At 34.0% G+C, this 15,206-nt stretch overlaps 1 protein-coding gene across 3 annotated transcripts in view; it reads right to left on the reverse strand.

The window, feature by feature from the left end:
- MCMDC2 (minichromosome maintenance domain containing 2) overlaps positions 1-15,206 on the reverse strand; it is a 39,870-nt gene that overhangs the window by 24,609 nt on the left and 55 nt on the right. For 2 of the 3 annotated variants that reach the window (XM_049633660.1, XM_049633659.1), the window contains exons 1-8: positions 12,663-15,206; positions 12,444-12,574; positions 12,314-12,373; positions 9,875-10,070; positions 9,111-9,233; positions 8,885-8,989; positions 6,237-6,362; positions 3,381-3,618 (exon numbers count right to left, since the gene is read on the reverse strand). The exon at positions 12,663-15,206 is cut by the window's right edge and continues 55 nt beyond it. In XM_049633660.1, coding sequence (XP_049489617.1) covers positions 3,381-3,618; positions 6,237-6,362; positions 8,885-8,989; positions 9,111-9,233; positions 9,875-10,070; positions 12,314-12,373; positions 12,444-12,574; positions 12,663-12,756 — 1,073 coding nt within the window. In that variant the 5' untranslated portion in view covers positions 12,757-15,206. Of the gene's footprint in view, positions 1-3,380; positions 3,619-6,236; positions 6,363-8,884; positions 8,990-9,110; positions 9,234-9,874; positions 10,071-12,313; positions 12,374-12,443 lie in introns of all 3 variants that reach the window. The other variant, XM_049633658.1, reaches the window with a different exon arrangement.

Consider the following 15,206-nt stretch of genomic DNA (forward strand, 5'->3'; position numbering starts at 1 on the left):
AAAATCACCTGGGGAGATTTAAAAAATTCTAATGTCAAGCCCCACCCCAAACCATGAAATTAGAATTCCTGGGGTGGACCAGTCATAAATATATATATTTTTTACTTCTCCCAGGTAATTCTAATATGCAGGCAGGCTCAGAACCTAGTTATATAGAAAAATGGGCCTCAAACTTGTCTACACATTGGAATCTAATGAGGAACTTTTAAAATACTGATAGAAGGTTATATAATGTAAGGTCAAAATACAAAAATCAATTATATTTCTATATTCACAGAAAATATTTGAAGAATGAAATTAATAAAACACTACCATTTTTAATAGTATCAATATTTTCAAATATTTAGAAATAACTTTAGCAAAATGTATGTATGACCTTTATAAAACATTGCTGAGAGAAATTAAGGGGGATTTAAATAAATGGAGATACACATAGATTAAAAGACTCAACATTGTTATGATTTAAATTCTCCCTAAAATTGATTTATAAGTTAAATGCAGTTCCAACAAAAATCTTTAATGGGCTTTTTTGGAGGGTAGGTGAGTAGTATTAACCTCTGGATTCTAAACTTTATAAGAAAATGCAGGATTCTCAACTTTCTAAGAAAATGCAAAGGACCTAAAATAATGAAAAAGAATCTTGAAAATGAAGAATAAAATTGCACCACTTGATTCAAAACTTTACATAGAGCTACAATAATCAAGAATTATGATATTGGCATAATTATAGACAAATGGGTCAAAATAACAGAAAAGAGTTCAAATAGATTTATACCCAATTCAATTTTAAACCTAGTTTATACCCACTTCAACTGATTTTCAACAATGGTACCAAAGCAGTTCAATGGGGAAGGGAATTCTTCTCAACAAATGGTATGGGAAGACTGGATAAATGCATAGAAAAAAAACATTAACCTTGATTCCTACCTCACACCATATACAAAAATTTATGATGTATAAAAGACAATATAAAAGATAAAACTATAATGCTTCTAGGAGAAAATATAAAAGAGTATCTTCATGACCTTAGGGTAGCCAAAGATTTCTTAGATAGAATCCAGAAAACACTAAACTTAAAAAAAAAAAAAAAAATTGAATTTCAACAAAACAAGAAAGTCTGCTCATCAAAGACATTTTTAAGAAAAAAATACTAGTTTTAGATTGAAAGAAAATTTTCATGGCACATATATGTGACAAAGGACATGCATCTAGAACAACCCCACTTAAAAGTGAGCAAAAGACTTGAACAGACACTTCATAAAAGAAGATATATGAGCAGCCAATAAGCACATAGAAAAAAATTCAGATCAGTAGTCATCAGGGAAATGAAAATTACAACCATAATGTGATACCATTTCATATACACCAGAATGGCTAAAGTGAGAAAAGACTGACACCATCAAGATGTTGGTGATGATAGAAACAACTGGAACCTTACGTTGTTAGTAGGAATGTAAAATGGTATAATCACTCTGGAAAACTGTTCGGCAGTTTCTTATAAAGTTAAATATATACCTATCTAATGACATAGCAATTCCATTCCTAGGTATTTATCAAAGATAATGAAAACATAGATCCACAAAAAGGCCTGTAGAGGAATGTTTACAGCAGATTCATTTATAATAGTCAAAACATGCAAAACCCAATGTCCATCACTAGGAGAATGGATAAACATATTCTGCTATATTTATGTAATAGACTACTACTCATCAATAAAAACAATGAGCTACTGATACACACAACTGGGTCAACCTCACATACATATAGAGTGAAAGAGACTAGTCTCAAGAGAGGCATTGTATGATTCCATTTTTATGAAGTTCAAGAAGAGGAAAATTGACCTTGGTTACAGAAATTATGTATGTAGATAGGAATTGATTGAAGGAACTTTCTGAGGTGATGGAAATGTTCTATATCTTACTGTGGTGGTGGTTATAGCAATATATATACTTATCAAAACTCATTGAATTATATACTTAAGATCTGATTATTTACTGATTATTTAGTTATAAATTTTAACTTAAAATAAAAAACCTCAAATCTCTTGTACTACCCCAAATACCATAGGAAAAGTCAAAGGTTAATGACAAACAGGAAAAGGCACAAAGGCGTTAATTTATAGGAGGTATCACAAATCATTTAGAAATAAGCAATAGAAAAGGTGACAATGGTCAAGGAGGTTTATAGAAAAATAATAAAAGTGTTTATAACAAGCTTTTGGGGTGCCTGGGTGGCAGTCAGTTAAGCATCTGACTCTTGAATTCAGCTCAGGTCTTGATCTTAGGGTCATGTCCTGCATTGGGCTCCACAATGGGTGTGAAGCCTACTTTAAAAAAAAAAAAAAGAGTTTACAAGCTCTAAATAATGCTAAAACTTTTTTTTTTTAATTTATTTTTAAGCAATCTCTACACCCAATGTGAGGCTTGAACTCAACCCCAAGATAAAGAGTTGCACACTCCACCAACTGAGCCAGCCAGGTGCCCCACTAAAACTTACTTCTAATTTAAAAAATGCCATTCAAAGTCAAATACCATTTTCCATCCATCAGATTTAAAAGTTTGACCATACCCAGTGTTGGTGAGGCTGTGAGGAAAGAAATATTCTCATGCTCATCAGTGGAGGATTAAATTGGTGCAATCTGTAGCAATTAGTACCACATTTACATTGAAATTTAATTAATTTGCTAAAATTAAATTTTAGCAAAACATCATCTGTCCAACAAACTTAATTTGCATTTTTAAAATTTTAAATTCTCTCTATAAATTTGTTTGTGCTTTACAAATGCATCCAAGGTATGAATACAAGAAGCTTGTTCCTAGCTTTTTGAACATGTAAGTTACTTTAAAAATAGTACTTGCTATGGGGAGCCCCAAAATGCTGAGTAGAAGCTTATTCCAAAGTTAGAGTGATAGTCCCAGAACAGTAATTTTGGTACTTTTCACAGCCTTATTTGGGCACAGTGAATCAGTATTATTGAATGGAATCTTGTAGAAAAATAAGACAATGGTTTGTTGGTTCTTGGGTGGGTGGGAGAGATTACTTTCAAATGAAAATAAAGTACAAAAGCGGAATGTTGAGTTAGGGAATTGAGGAAAAGGAAAAGGAAGTCTGTGAAGGATATATTTATTTGTAAAGGTGTGAGTGGGAAAATTGGTTGAAACTTTTGAGTGGTTAAATCCTCAAAATATTGAAAGCAAATATCCAATTTATTAATTCCTGTGTTTAAAGTTTTGAACTCCATTAATAAAAGTTTATTTAAATATTTATACTGCCCAGATAATTCTAAACATTTGTCTTATAATAATGCTCATGGAAAGGATTTATGCAAATAAATGTGTGACCAATTTATAATTTGAAAACATTCATGTCACATATTTTACCTGTCTACAAGTAGAGTATCACTTGTCATGATTAAAATATCCAGGCAATCTTTCAGTTCCTTGTTACGGTCACTTGTCTGTACTAGACTCATCAGCAAACATAGCTTGAGCAAATTGTAAGTCCCAGGAGGAACAATTTGTGATGCAAAGATATTGGCAAGTATCGCTGTAAATTTCCAGCATGAGCTGGAAGTCAAAGAGAGGAGATACCTAAAATTGTCGCTTATTCCTGAAGGAACTGAAAGTAAACATATATTAAAAAGGGTTTTAAAATAAGAAAATGACATTATAGATATCTGATCCCATTTATCAAAAATATTACCAAATTGTAGCTCTTCTAGTGATGCCATATTCAAATTCTTATAATATTAAATTATGATTAAAGGTCACTCTGGTCTCTCAATTTTATCTCAGGGAATGTAATAAAATGAAACAGTTACCCCATGTGTCTACATAAATTGGCTGTGGGGTACAAGCAAATCCCTCATTCTTCTTTTACGACCTATGTAAACCAAGCCAGATCATGGGGCACCTGTATTGCAGTGTTTGCTTCTATATGTTTGAAATAATATCATCTTTAGTGAGGGCTAACCAGCAGAAGGGGAAATTTTTGAATGTTGCTGTTAAAAGGGATGATTTAGGGTGCCTGGGTGGCTCAGTTGATTAAGTATCCAACTCTTGGTTTTGGCTCAGGTCATGATCTCACAGTTTGCAGAGTTTAAGCCCCGTATTGGGCTCCATGCTGGCAATGCAAAGCCTGCATGGGATATTCTCTCTCTCTCTCTCTCTCTCTCTCTCTCTTTCTCTTTCTCTCTCTCTTCTCTGCCTTCCCCTGCTCACTCCCTCTCTCAAAACAAATAAATAAAAATACACAAATAAAAAGGAAGATTTATTCTCTACTACTTTGAAAGCACTGCACTGTACTATACTGTAACATTCTAGATCTTGTCTACTCCCTTACTCTGTCCAGCTCCTGAAATGAGCCTTTTAATCCACTTGATCATTGAGAAGAATTGCTATGCATGCATAAGCCAGTTCTTTCTCCTAACTCTTGAGCTGCCATCATAGAGCAATGATTTCTTCTATTCATCCATGGCCATGGACCGAGGGAAGCCTACCTTAGTGTAGCTATTGCCACATTTGGGTGGTTAAATCTGCCTACTTCTGGAATGCAACATGAGAAAGCACACTTTCTCACCTACATATAAGTCCTGTTCTCCTACCAAATCAATAAATCTGGGAATACCTCACAGAAGAAAATATTTTAAATGTCACTAAAATATCTATTGTCCATTAGTGCTTTCTTTGTTCAATATTTTTATTCTTCAAAGAAGCTTTTCTCTTCAAGACAAGCAGAGGTATCTAGAATCTAACTGCATTTATTTTTTATTTTTTAAATTTTTATTTATTTATTTAGATATTTATTTATTTATTTTGACAGAGAGGGCAAGCATGCACATGAGCAGGAGAGAGGCAGAGAGAGAAGGAAAGAGAGAATCCCAAGCAGGTTCCTTGCTGTCAGTACAGAGCCTGACTTGGGGCTTGATCTCACGAACTGTGGATCATGACCTGAGCCAAAATCAAAGTTGAACAGTTAACTGACTGAGCCACCCAGGCTCCACTATTTTTTTATCTTAAAGAGAGAAAGAGAACACAAATGAGTGAGACAGGCAGAGGGGGAGAGAGAATCCCAATCAGGCTCCGTGCTATCACCACAGAGCCCGGTGCTGGGTTAGATCCTATGACCCTGGGATCACGGCCTGAGGCAAAATCCTGAGTTGGATGCTCAACCAACTGAGCCACCAGGTGCCCCAGACAGATTTTTATTTATTTATTTATTTATTTATTTACTTACTTACTTACTTACTTACTTTACTTATTTTCCTTGAGCGAGAGGGGAGGGCATACACACATGCATGAGTGTGAGCAGGGGAAGGGCAGAGAGAAAAGGACAGAGAACCTTAAGCAGGTTCCATGCCCAGTGCAGAGCCTGAGGGGCCAGATCTCACAACCATGAGATCATGACCTGAGCCAAAATTGAGAGTTCATGCTTAACCGATTGAGCCATCAGGTGCCCCTAGAATCTACTTGCGTTTAACTCAACTTGGTCCTCTATTATTGCAGACAATTATCTAGTGATTCCTAAATAAATAAATAAATAAACAAACAAATAAATAAATCTAAAATCTAAAATCTAAATCTATTCAAGATTTAACCAGTCCTTCCTGAACATTTAAATATTTATATGCCAAGTTAAAAGAGTAGGTCTGCTCTCCTCTTTTACTTAATGCTTATTTGTGTTGGAGTTGTTAAAGGAAATTACTAGTAATAAAGGTGGTATTTTGGCCCCCATCTGCCTTTCTCTTTTGTCTTATTTCTTGATTGGTTCAGAACTCAGATGAGGAATAGGATGCTATTTTATTGGGTCTTTTTCTCAGACAACAAGTTACTTAACATGGGGGTGGGGTGAAACAAAAGGTGGGGTGAAAAACCTTTTAGTGAATCTCAAACTCCTGACATCTGGACACAATTTTCTCATTGCTAATCATGAAAAAAATCAAAATAAAGTTTAGGCAAAAAAAGGAGTCCTTCCTCTGGGCAAGGGTCTACATTATCACATTTTCTTTCTTTCATAGCCTTTATTATCTGTAATCATCTTATTGATTAGTTTATAGGTTTATTCACTGTCTACCATATGATTAAGAGAAGGAAACTTGATTGTCCTGATTACAACTATATCTCTAGAGCTTAAAAGAGTGCCCAACAATACTTATTTCCTGAAAAAAATACTTATTTCATAAACACAAGGACTTAAATTTAATTATTTTTTAAATATGATACTAATAATTTCCTTACCTTCTGGATTATAAGAAATGATACTGTTTGCCTCTATACAGACAGCAGTTTGTGAAGTTCTTACACAGGTTGGAATTCCAATAATTTTATACTCATTTCCTATATTCATTTTACTCACAGATTCATCTAAAATTATTAAACACAAAAGAAAATATGTATTCACTAAATGAAACTTGTACGTGATCAAATGGTTCAATGGTCTAGAACTAGTAACAATTCAGTAGTTGAGTTAGTTGTATTTACTTTTGTTTAGTATAATACCTATATAGAGTGGCACTAATAATGTAAATTGAGGCAATTTTATTGCTAATAAATTTTGATATTTATAGGCAATGATGAATTAACTTCAAGAAGCATGAGACATAGCAATTAGATAGTCTCCTATAATACAATGAAAGGAAAAACAAGATCATTGTATTTAAGATTAAATATCTTTGCATTAAATGACAATAAATGTTAATAAAAATGATCTTATAAGTAATAATTTAATTTGGGAAGAAAATAATTTTAAAAGGTTTATTTCACCGTCTATGATATAGCCAAGGTATGTTACATACATCATCTAATTATAAAATGTTAGATATTATTATTCCACTTTGTATATAAAGAAACTGAGAAATTAAGTGATTTGCAGAAGGCATTTACTAAATGGTAAGTGGCAGAACTGAAATTCACATCTAGGTCTGCTTATCTCCTTGCACTATGCTAGGTTTCCCTTCTCATACCTACAGATTGTGCAAAGCTTTTGCACAAATTCAAAATTTATCTTACAAACATACACTAAAAATCTTGATCCTCCATTAAACGGAAGTTGGGTGGTTATAAAGCTATGAAAAAAAGGACTTATAAGGAGGAACAGGATTAGCTTCTCTCTGTGAAGAAGATCAAACATTGATCTTCTCCATCATTTTTTTTCTCCTCTCTCTCTTAATCTCTCTACTCTTTTGGTGGGGTGGGGGGGGAGTTTCAGAGAGCATATTGGTGTACCCTGTAGACTGGAAGGGAAGAATCAGGCTTGAAAATTGGGAAAATAAAAACTGCAAACCAACCAAACAATACAACCAACCAAACAAACCAAACCAAACAACCAACCCAAAAAAAACAAAAACAAAAACAAAAACAAAATCAACTAACTGAAGGATACAGAATGAATTACAAGGGGAAAATAAAAGCAAACAATTTTTCAACTGTTCCATGGAATCATAGAGTTTGGTAGATGTATCCTGAGATCAAGGAAAGGTCACGAGAAAAGCACGGAGATCAGGAAGTCTTGGTATTTCTTCTAATATCAACCTCAAAAGGTCTGTTGTTATTAATTTAATCTCTAAAAATTCATTTAGGTTCCATGGAAAAGTTTATCTAAAGAAAGGGTTTTCTACTAAAATATAAGTTGGATAGCCACTTATATTTATACACTGTATGGTTTGTATATGGTATTTAACAGAATTAAGTAGATAAAAGCATAGACTTTGAAGCTGGAAGGCCTGAATTTGAATCATGGCTCTGCCATGTACTAGCTATATGACTTTGGACATGTAACTTCTCTGTGCCTCAGTTTCCAAATTGTAAAATTGAGATAACAATAGAACTTACTTGATAGGGTTACAACTAAATGAGTTAAAATATGTAACAGTGCCTGGCACACAGTAACTGCTATATAAAAATGAACCATTATCATCTGGGCTTACATACCTGCTTCATCCTTGTCAGGCCATGGTGGAAAGAGTTCTTGTTTGAGTCTCTACTTTCCTAACTCTTGAGTTTCCTATACACGGTTGACATCTAAGCTCTCTCTTTCCAAATAGTTTAATTCCTCAAATTTCAGCCCAAGAAAGGAGGCTGAGCCTCACCCTCATTTTCACTTGTTCTGGCTTTTCAGTGAGGACTCATCTCTTTCCTGGGTGACTGACACTGATGATTTTCTCCATGGCAGACTCAGTCTACTCACAGGTCTCTACTCATGAAGTTCTCAACAATTAATCATATGTCACTGCTTATTCATTATTTTTAAGTTTATTTATTTATTTTTGAAAGAGAGAGAGAGGGAGGGGTAGAGAAAGAATCTGAAGCAGGCTCCACAATGTCAATGCTGAGCCCAAAGTGGGGCTCAAACTCACAAACTATAAGATCATGATCTGAATCGAAGTCAGATGCTTAACTGACTGAGCCACCCAGGTACCCTCATTCATTTTTAAACAAATATTTATTAAGTTTTTACTATGTGCAGTAAAAAAAAATAAATAACAAAAACCAAAAAACTATGTCCTTACCTTCATGAAGTTTACATTCTAAAAGAACCCCAATATTTACCTAAGACACAACACAGAATAATGGGAGGTCTTTACCATAAGTAATTGTGTCCCTGAGACTTAGCACAGTGCCTGGGACATAGAAGGTGCTAATATCTTTTTAAGTAAATAATGTATGAATCAATGAATAATTAATATATTAGCTAAATATGACTCTTGAAAACACTCTTAAAAAGACCTATGATTCTTAAGCTATAGAAGTACCAATTTATAAGTCATAAACAATAGTCATAAAATAGTCATAAACAAACATAAATATAATAAACATAAACAACAGTCATAAACAATAGTCTTACATTTTTTAGCAATTTGCTTTTAGCTCACACAAAACTTACTTACCCCTTAGAAAAATTGTAAGAGATTGAAACCTAAATGGCTGGTTATTGGAATATCCTTGAAAAGCATGAAGTGCCTTTGCTGTGATTATTTCAACTATCTGTTTATCTTAAGGCAAATAGCAAAAAAAAGAATTAGGTATTTAAATACACATTCAATTTAATTTCCACATTAAGATATAAAACACTATTTTAAAACTTATAATTACAAAATGTAAATGCATTTTTACCACCAAGTACTCTAAATTTTCTGTCTTCTTGAAGTGAAGATGAACACAGATTACACAAAAAGTCATTTCTTACTGTTGCAGATTCAGTAGCACCAGGCACATGCACTCTTATATACTCAAATCCTAAAAGTAAACAAAGGAAAGCTAAAATTTACTTTTAGATTTAGCTATCCATTTTCAATCCTTTAAAATTAATCTAATTCAAAGTATAATTAACTCAATTTTGCACGTGGGTTCCTGAGAAGTTCAATTAACATTTATTGCATGGCTCTTTCTTGGCAGGTACTGTTTTAAGGCACTGGTGATATAGATACATAAACATACAGTTTCAAAAGGCAGCAATAAGAAACAGATAATTTCAATATGTGGTTTTCATTTGGACTGTTCAGAGAGAAGAGAGAATGGCATCCAACCCAATGATAAGTGGAGATGAATGGAAAAGATGTCCTGAGAAGGACTGAACTGAAGTTAAGGCAAAGGTCTGAGAGAGGACATTACATGGAGAGGAAACAGCATGAACAAACAGTTATGAAACAATGTGTGAAAACAAGTACTTCAGTAATCCAAGAGCACTGTTAAACTGTGGGAAAAAAGAGGGGAAGACAGAATGTACTTCAAGATCATGCAAAATAAACGTACAAACATAAGACAACAAGTTTTATTCCGTTCTTTCTACTCTATGAATGTTTCATAACTAATGATAAACCTGATTTAGGATTAAACAATAATTGCTTGGTATTTTGATTTTACATTTTTATATCTACCTTTCGACAGAGGGCATGCTTCATCTGAACAAAGAAATCTTGCACCTTGTGTGTACTTGGTTACAGTTGTCATTGCAATCACAATACCTTGCATCATATAAAATCTTTGAGATGCATAATCAAGTGGAAATTCACAAAGATCAAGACTATAACTTCGCAGAGGAGGTAAATGTGTTAACTTCAGCACTATATTAATCTAATAAGAATGGAAAAAATGGTATTAATAAAATTGCAGATCTAATTGCACTTGCGTTACATTATATAAGTATATAAGTACAATATATAAGTATTGTATTAAGTACAATATATAAGTATATTTGTGGAGTAAATCAAATAAATGATTTGTTAGTGTTATTAGGAAACAAAATGTAAGCATAAGAAAAAAGATTTAAATATAAAATTAAAGATGCAAAACCCTTAAATCTTACATTTTAATTGGAAATATCATTATGAACTCATTATTTTTATTTAAAACCACACATTTCCTGACTATATCCATTGAAAAGACCTGTAAAAGAATGACAACCCAATAGTAATGAACACTTCTAGTGCCCAGATTGTGATCTCTTAAATACAATTTCTCACCAAAAGGAACCTAAACTGCTTAAGAGAAATGGCTGACTCCAGGTCTGGGGTGGAAAATATACCAGATGGACCTGCTGTATCTCCTTGTGCCAGAAACCAAGGGAATTACAAAAAACTAAAACATGGGATCTGTCAAAAGGACATAAAAGCCAGCTTTAAGGGACTCCCAGTGACCAAAGGTAGGATAAAATAAACATCAAAAGGAATGATAAAGATTCATTGAAATATATCAGATATATTTTAAATATATTAAATACATCAGATATATTAATATATCAGATGTCAGATATTTTAAATTCATGAATTTTTCATAATAAAAAAATAAAAAACAAAACCCAAAAAATTACTGGTCATCATTAGAGGCTCACAAAATAATGATTTCAACTCATTATTCTCTGAAAATTTATAAATGGAAAGAATCAATCATTTATTCTGCCTTTCTGGTACAAAGTATATTTCAGGGTAACCAAATAGTCGATGAGAGAAAACTTCTGTTATAGAATAATTTCAGTTAATAAGTTCAGAAAGGTTGCTAAAATTACAAAAACTCAGTTTTGCAACTTCAGTAAAATAATGGATTCTAAGCAATGGTCATCAGTGGCTGCAAAAACTATTAGGTGGAAGTTGATGGGAGACTGTATACTGAAGAGATCAGACTGACATCACCCAAACCTACTAATCAAATGTGGGATTACTAAAAGTGGACAACAGAGAGTGTATTTCTCCTAATGTAACACAATATGAAATACATGACACTAAATATGATGTATTCTTGTCAAAATGAGTTGAATCTGAATTTAAGCAAGTTTTAAGAGCAAATTCCCTTTTTCCAGAAAAATGGGGTATGGGGGAGTAAGTTAAATGACACAAGAACATGGGGCACCTGGGTGGCTCGGTCAGTTGAGCGTTCGACTTTCGCTAAGGTCATGATCTCATGGTTTGTGAGTTTGAGCCCTGCATCAGGCTCTGTACTGACAGCTCAGAGCCTGGAGCCTGCTTCCGATTCTGTGTCTCCTTCTCTCTCTGACCCTCCCCTGTTCATGCTCTGTCTCTCTCTGTCTCAAAAATAAATAAACATTAAAATTTAAAAAAAAAAAAAATTTTTTTAAATCCCACAAAACATAATCAGACAAATCCAGATTATGAGACATTGTACAGGACAATTATCTAGGTTTTTCAAAATTCCAATGGTATAAAAAGGAAGGGGGAGGAAATTGCTCTAGATTAAAAAGGATTTAATAAGATATAAAAACCAATTACAATGTGTAGACCTTGTTTTGATCCTGATTTGAACAAATAAATTGTGAAACACTCTTGAGAGCCCAATTGGGTAAATTTAAATATAGACTGGATATTAGATGATACCAAAAAATTATTGTTATTTTGTAAAGGGTCATAGTGGCATTGCGGTTATATAAGAAAAATGTCCACAATTTTTAGAGGTTGATAGTAAAGTATGTAGGTGGGACATAAGGATGTCTGGGATTTGCTTTAAAATATTTTGGGGAAAAGATGATGCAGGTATGGCAAAATATTACAAACTATTAGATCTGAATGACATAATATGGAGGTTCACAGTATTATTCTCTTTATTTTAGGGTATGTTTAAAATGTTTTATTATAAAAATATTTAATGTTATAAATGATAATACAGGAAATAAAGATGTGTATTTAAGATGGTCTATTGAATCTGAAAGAAATGTAGTACTTTTTAAAATAAACAAAATATTGTTTATTATTTAAAAATAATAAATAAAATATGAATAAACAAAATTGAATATAAAATATTTATTTATAAGTAACATTCAAACTACTTTACCTTCGTTTTCTTTGTTAAATTCAACGAAAACTTACTTGAGTTTCAGTCTGTAATTGTCCAATTAGTGAAAGAGTCTTAACAGCAACAAAACAGACCTGTAATTTCAAACAAACAAAGTTACCAAAAATGCCATGTGGCATAAAATTATTTCTTTCTTTAACTTACAGATTGAAAAACGTGAGCAGCTTTTAGTGGCTGGTGTAAAATGTAATTTCCAAGTTCAGCATCCAATTCAACAATATCAGAGGGATTTATTAAAATACTGAATCGATAGACCGCATAACTTTGTTTTGAATCTGTAAAAATACAAACATAAAAATGAGGATAGCTGCACATAGGAATTTTAAAGTTTCTAAAATATACAGTCACCTTTACTGAACATACCATTGTAGAACTTGCAATCATCTATAAACTTTTGGAGGCCTCCACTTCTGTCAAGATAGATAAGGGCGGCCTCTTTCATTTTTAGATTTGACATTTTCTCCTACTGAGTCTTCTCTATTACAAATTGATTAAACAACTGCTGGTAAAGAGTACCGATGGTGAAACACATAGAAAAGATGAGAATACCTAGAGATAAAATATATTAGAATTTACACCTCACGATCTCTAATAAAATCTTACACACTGTTATACTTAAAATTGAGAGTGAAATGAAATAAGGTAAAATTCCCAACTTAAAATTCCTATGCAAAAGAAAACAAAGTTTTGCTCTCAATAATATTTTTTATCAACAGTAGTTTATGAGATTCTCTACAAGATTTCAAACTTAAGAACAGGAACCTCAACTGTCTCTTTACAGAGTAAGTGCTCCCAAAATATGGTTGTTGAACTAAATATTAGATGATGATGTCCCCTTGCAGGGGGTGTTTAAAAAATGAAAGTGGTAAAAGTTGTTACAAAAAGTCAACCTAAGTAAAGTGTAGTTAAACTAGAAAATCTGAAAACTTAGTCCTAGATCTAGCATTTCCTAGTTGCTATGCTGCAATCACCTGGGCTATCTTGGCTCAGTATCTTCATATGCAGGAAATGAAAGGGTTGTACTAGATGATAAGGCCTCTTCTGGCTTTAAATCTTTTATCAGTAACCAACATAAAATATTAAACCTTGGTAATGAGAATGGAATTTGTAAAATTCATTTAAAGATAGCAATCAGCAATTGGAACAGTATATATCTATAATTGTATTAGGTACTAGGGATAAAATGATTCAGGATTGGATCATGCCATCAAGGAGTTGCCAATTTGGAGAAGTCAGACGACCATCACATCTGTTCATCATCAAATATTTATTGGGCAGTTAGTATTTATTAGATACTAGACTGTCATAGGCACTGGGGCTACAAAGATGAGTAAAATATGATTCCTATTGTTCAGAAAGTACAGAAAGGGATGATGGACATGTAAAAAACTTACTATAAACTTGCTATAAAAGAAATATTAATGTACTAAGGAGTACAAAAGAAACATGATGTATTAAATAGTTCCTAAAACAGCATCATCCTTGTGTAGGGGTCATAATGTTTTCTATTGGTATAGGACATTTTGATTTAATACAGTGGGTCATAGGGAAAAAGCAATGAATTCTACTTTAAAGGTGGCATTTGATAAAGATTTAACTGGAGGAGAGGTGAAGACAGGAGGACTTTTCCAAAGACAGGGGTAACCAATAGATCTACACCTACACTACTGAATCCATACCCCTACTACTTGGAACTCAGGCCACTTACCAAAGTAAAGTAATTGAGACTGTCCTTTTGCTATTATATAGGGGGAAAAGTTCAGAGTTTCTCAGTGGCCATAAATACAATGATCTTAAAGTGTATGTTGTGTTCAGAACATTTCATCAGTGCTTCATCTGAACATAAGGTTTCTAGGGCTGAATGAAGAGAGTCCATTGATAATGAAACGGTTGGGTGAGTCTCAATCAGATTATAACTGTTTGAAGTCCGTTATGATTACACAGGCAAAAAAAAAAAAATCCATCAAAGTTTTTAACAGGGAAAAATATGGTCAGATTTTTGTGTTGGTAATCAATGCCTACTGCTATTGTGGAATATGGGTTGGGTAGAGGAAGAGATGATAATCAGTTTCTAGCTACTGATACAGTCCTAAGAGATGTACGGCCCAATCTAGGGCATTAGGAATGAAATGAACTGGAGCAGATGTATTCTAGACTTTTAAAGATTTCATGGCGACCAGCCTGTGAGTTTTCAAAATGGGTGTGGCTGATGCTGCTCTAACGGAAATATGGGACCCCGAAAAAGAGTAGGAAAATGATAATGCAAAGTTCATTTGAGATGTTCTAATTCTGATGGCTTCTTAGGCCACCCAGATATATATAAGCACTAGGACCACGTAAATCAGGGCCTGGACTTTAGCAGCTTCGGGGAAAAAAAAAAAGAAAAAAAGCTAGAGACAAAGCTCTGGGTATCACCTGTGTAAAGCAGAAGTCCTGGGAGTGGATGCACTTTTTGGAAAGGAAAAGTAGAGACACGACATGGAAGCCAGTGAAAAAGCATTAAATAAACGAACGGGGATAAAATTCTACAAATGTTCTCATACTCCAAAGAACTCAAGGGTTAGTTCACTTAGAATAGGCAAAGGAGGTCAGGTCTTCTCCCCCTGCCGCGTCAGCAGAAAAACACCTCACAAAGCAGATAAAAGCGAATCTGGCCTCACAGTCTGGGATCCACGACCTCTCTCACCCACATCAGCAGCCTCCAGTGAGAGGAACCCCTGCCCAGCAGCACATAGAACTCTCTCCTCACGCACCGAGCTGAACCAGGCGAGCGCCACCTGAGGACGAACACACAACGTGATCCTCGCGCGCATGCGCTCACCTCTGTGGTTAGTTGCGCGAGGGCTGCTGGGACCGCCCCCCCCCCCCCCCCCCCCCCCCCCCCCCCCCCCCCCCCCCCCCCCCCCC

Source organism: Panthera uncia, chromosome F2 (genome assembly GCF_023721935.1).
Source record: "Panthera uncia isolate 11264 chromosome F2, Puncia_PCG_1.0, whole genome shotgun sequence".
In the NCBI taxonomy this organism is placed as follows: domain Eukaryota; kingdom Metazoa; phylum Chordata; class Mammalia; order Carnivora; family Felidae; genus Panthera; species Panthera uncia.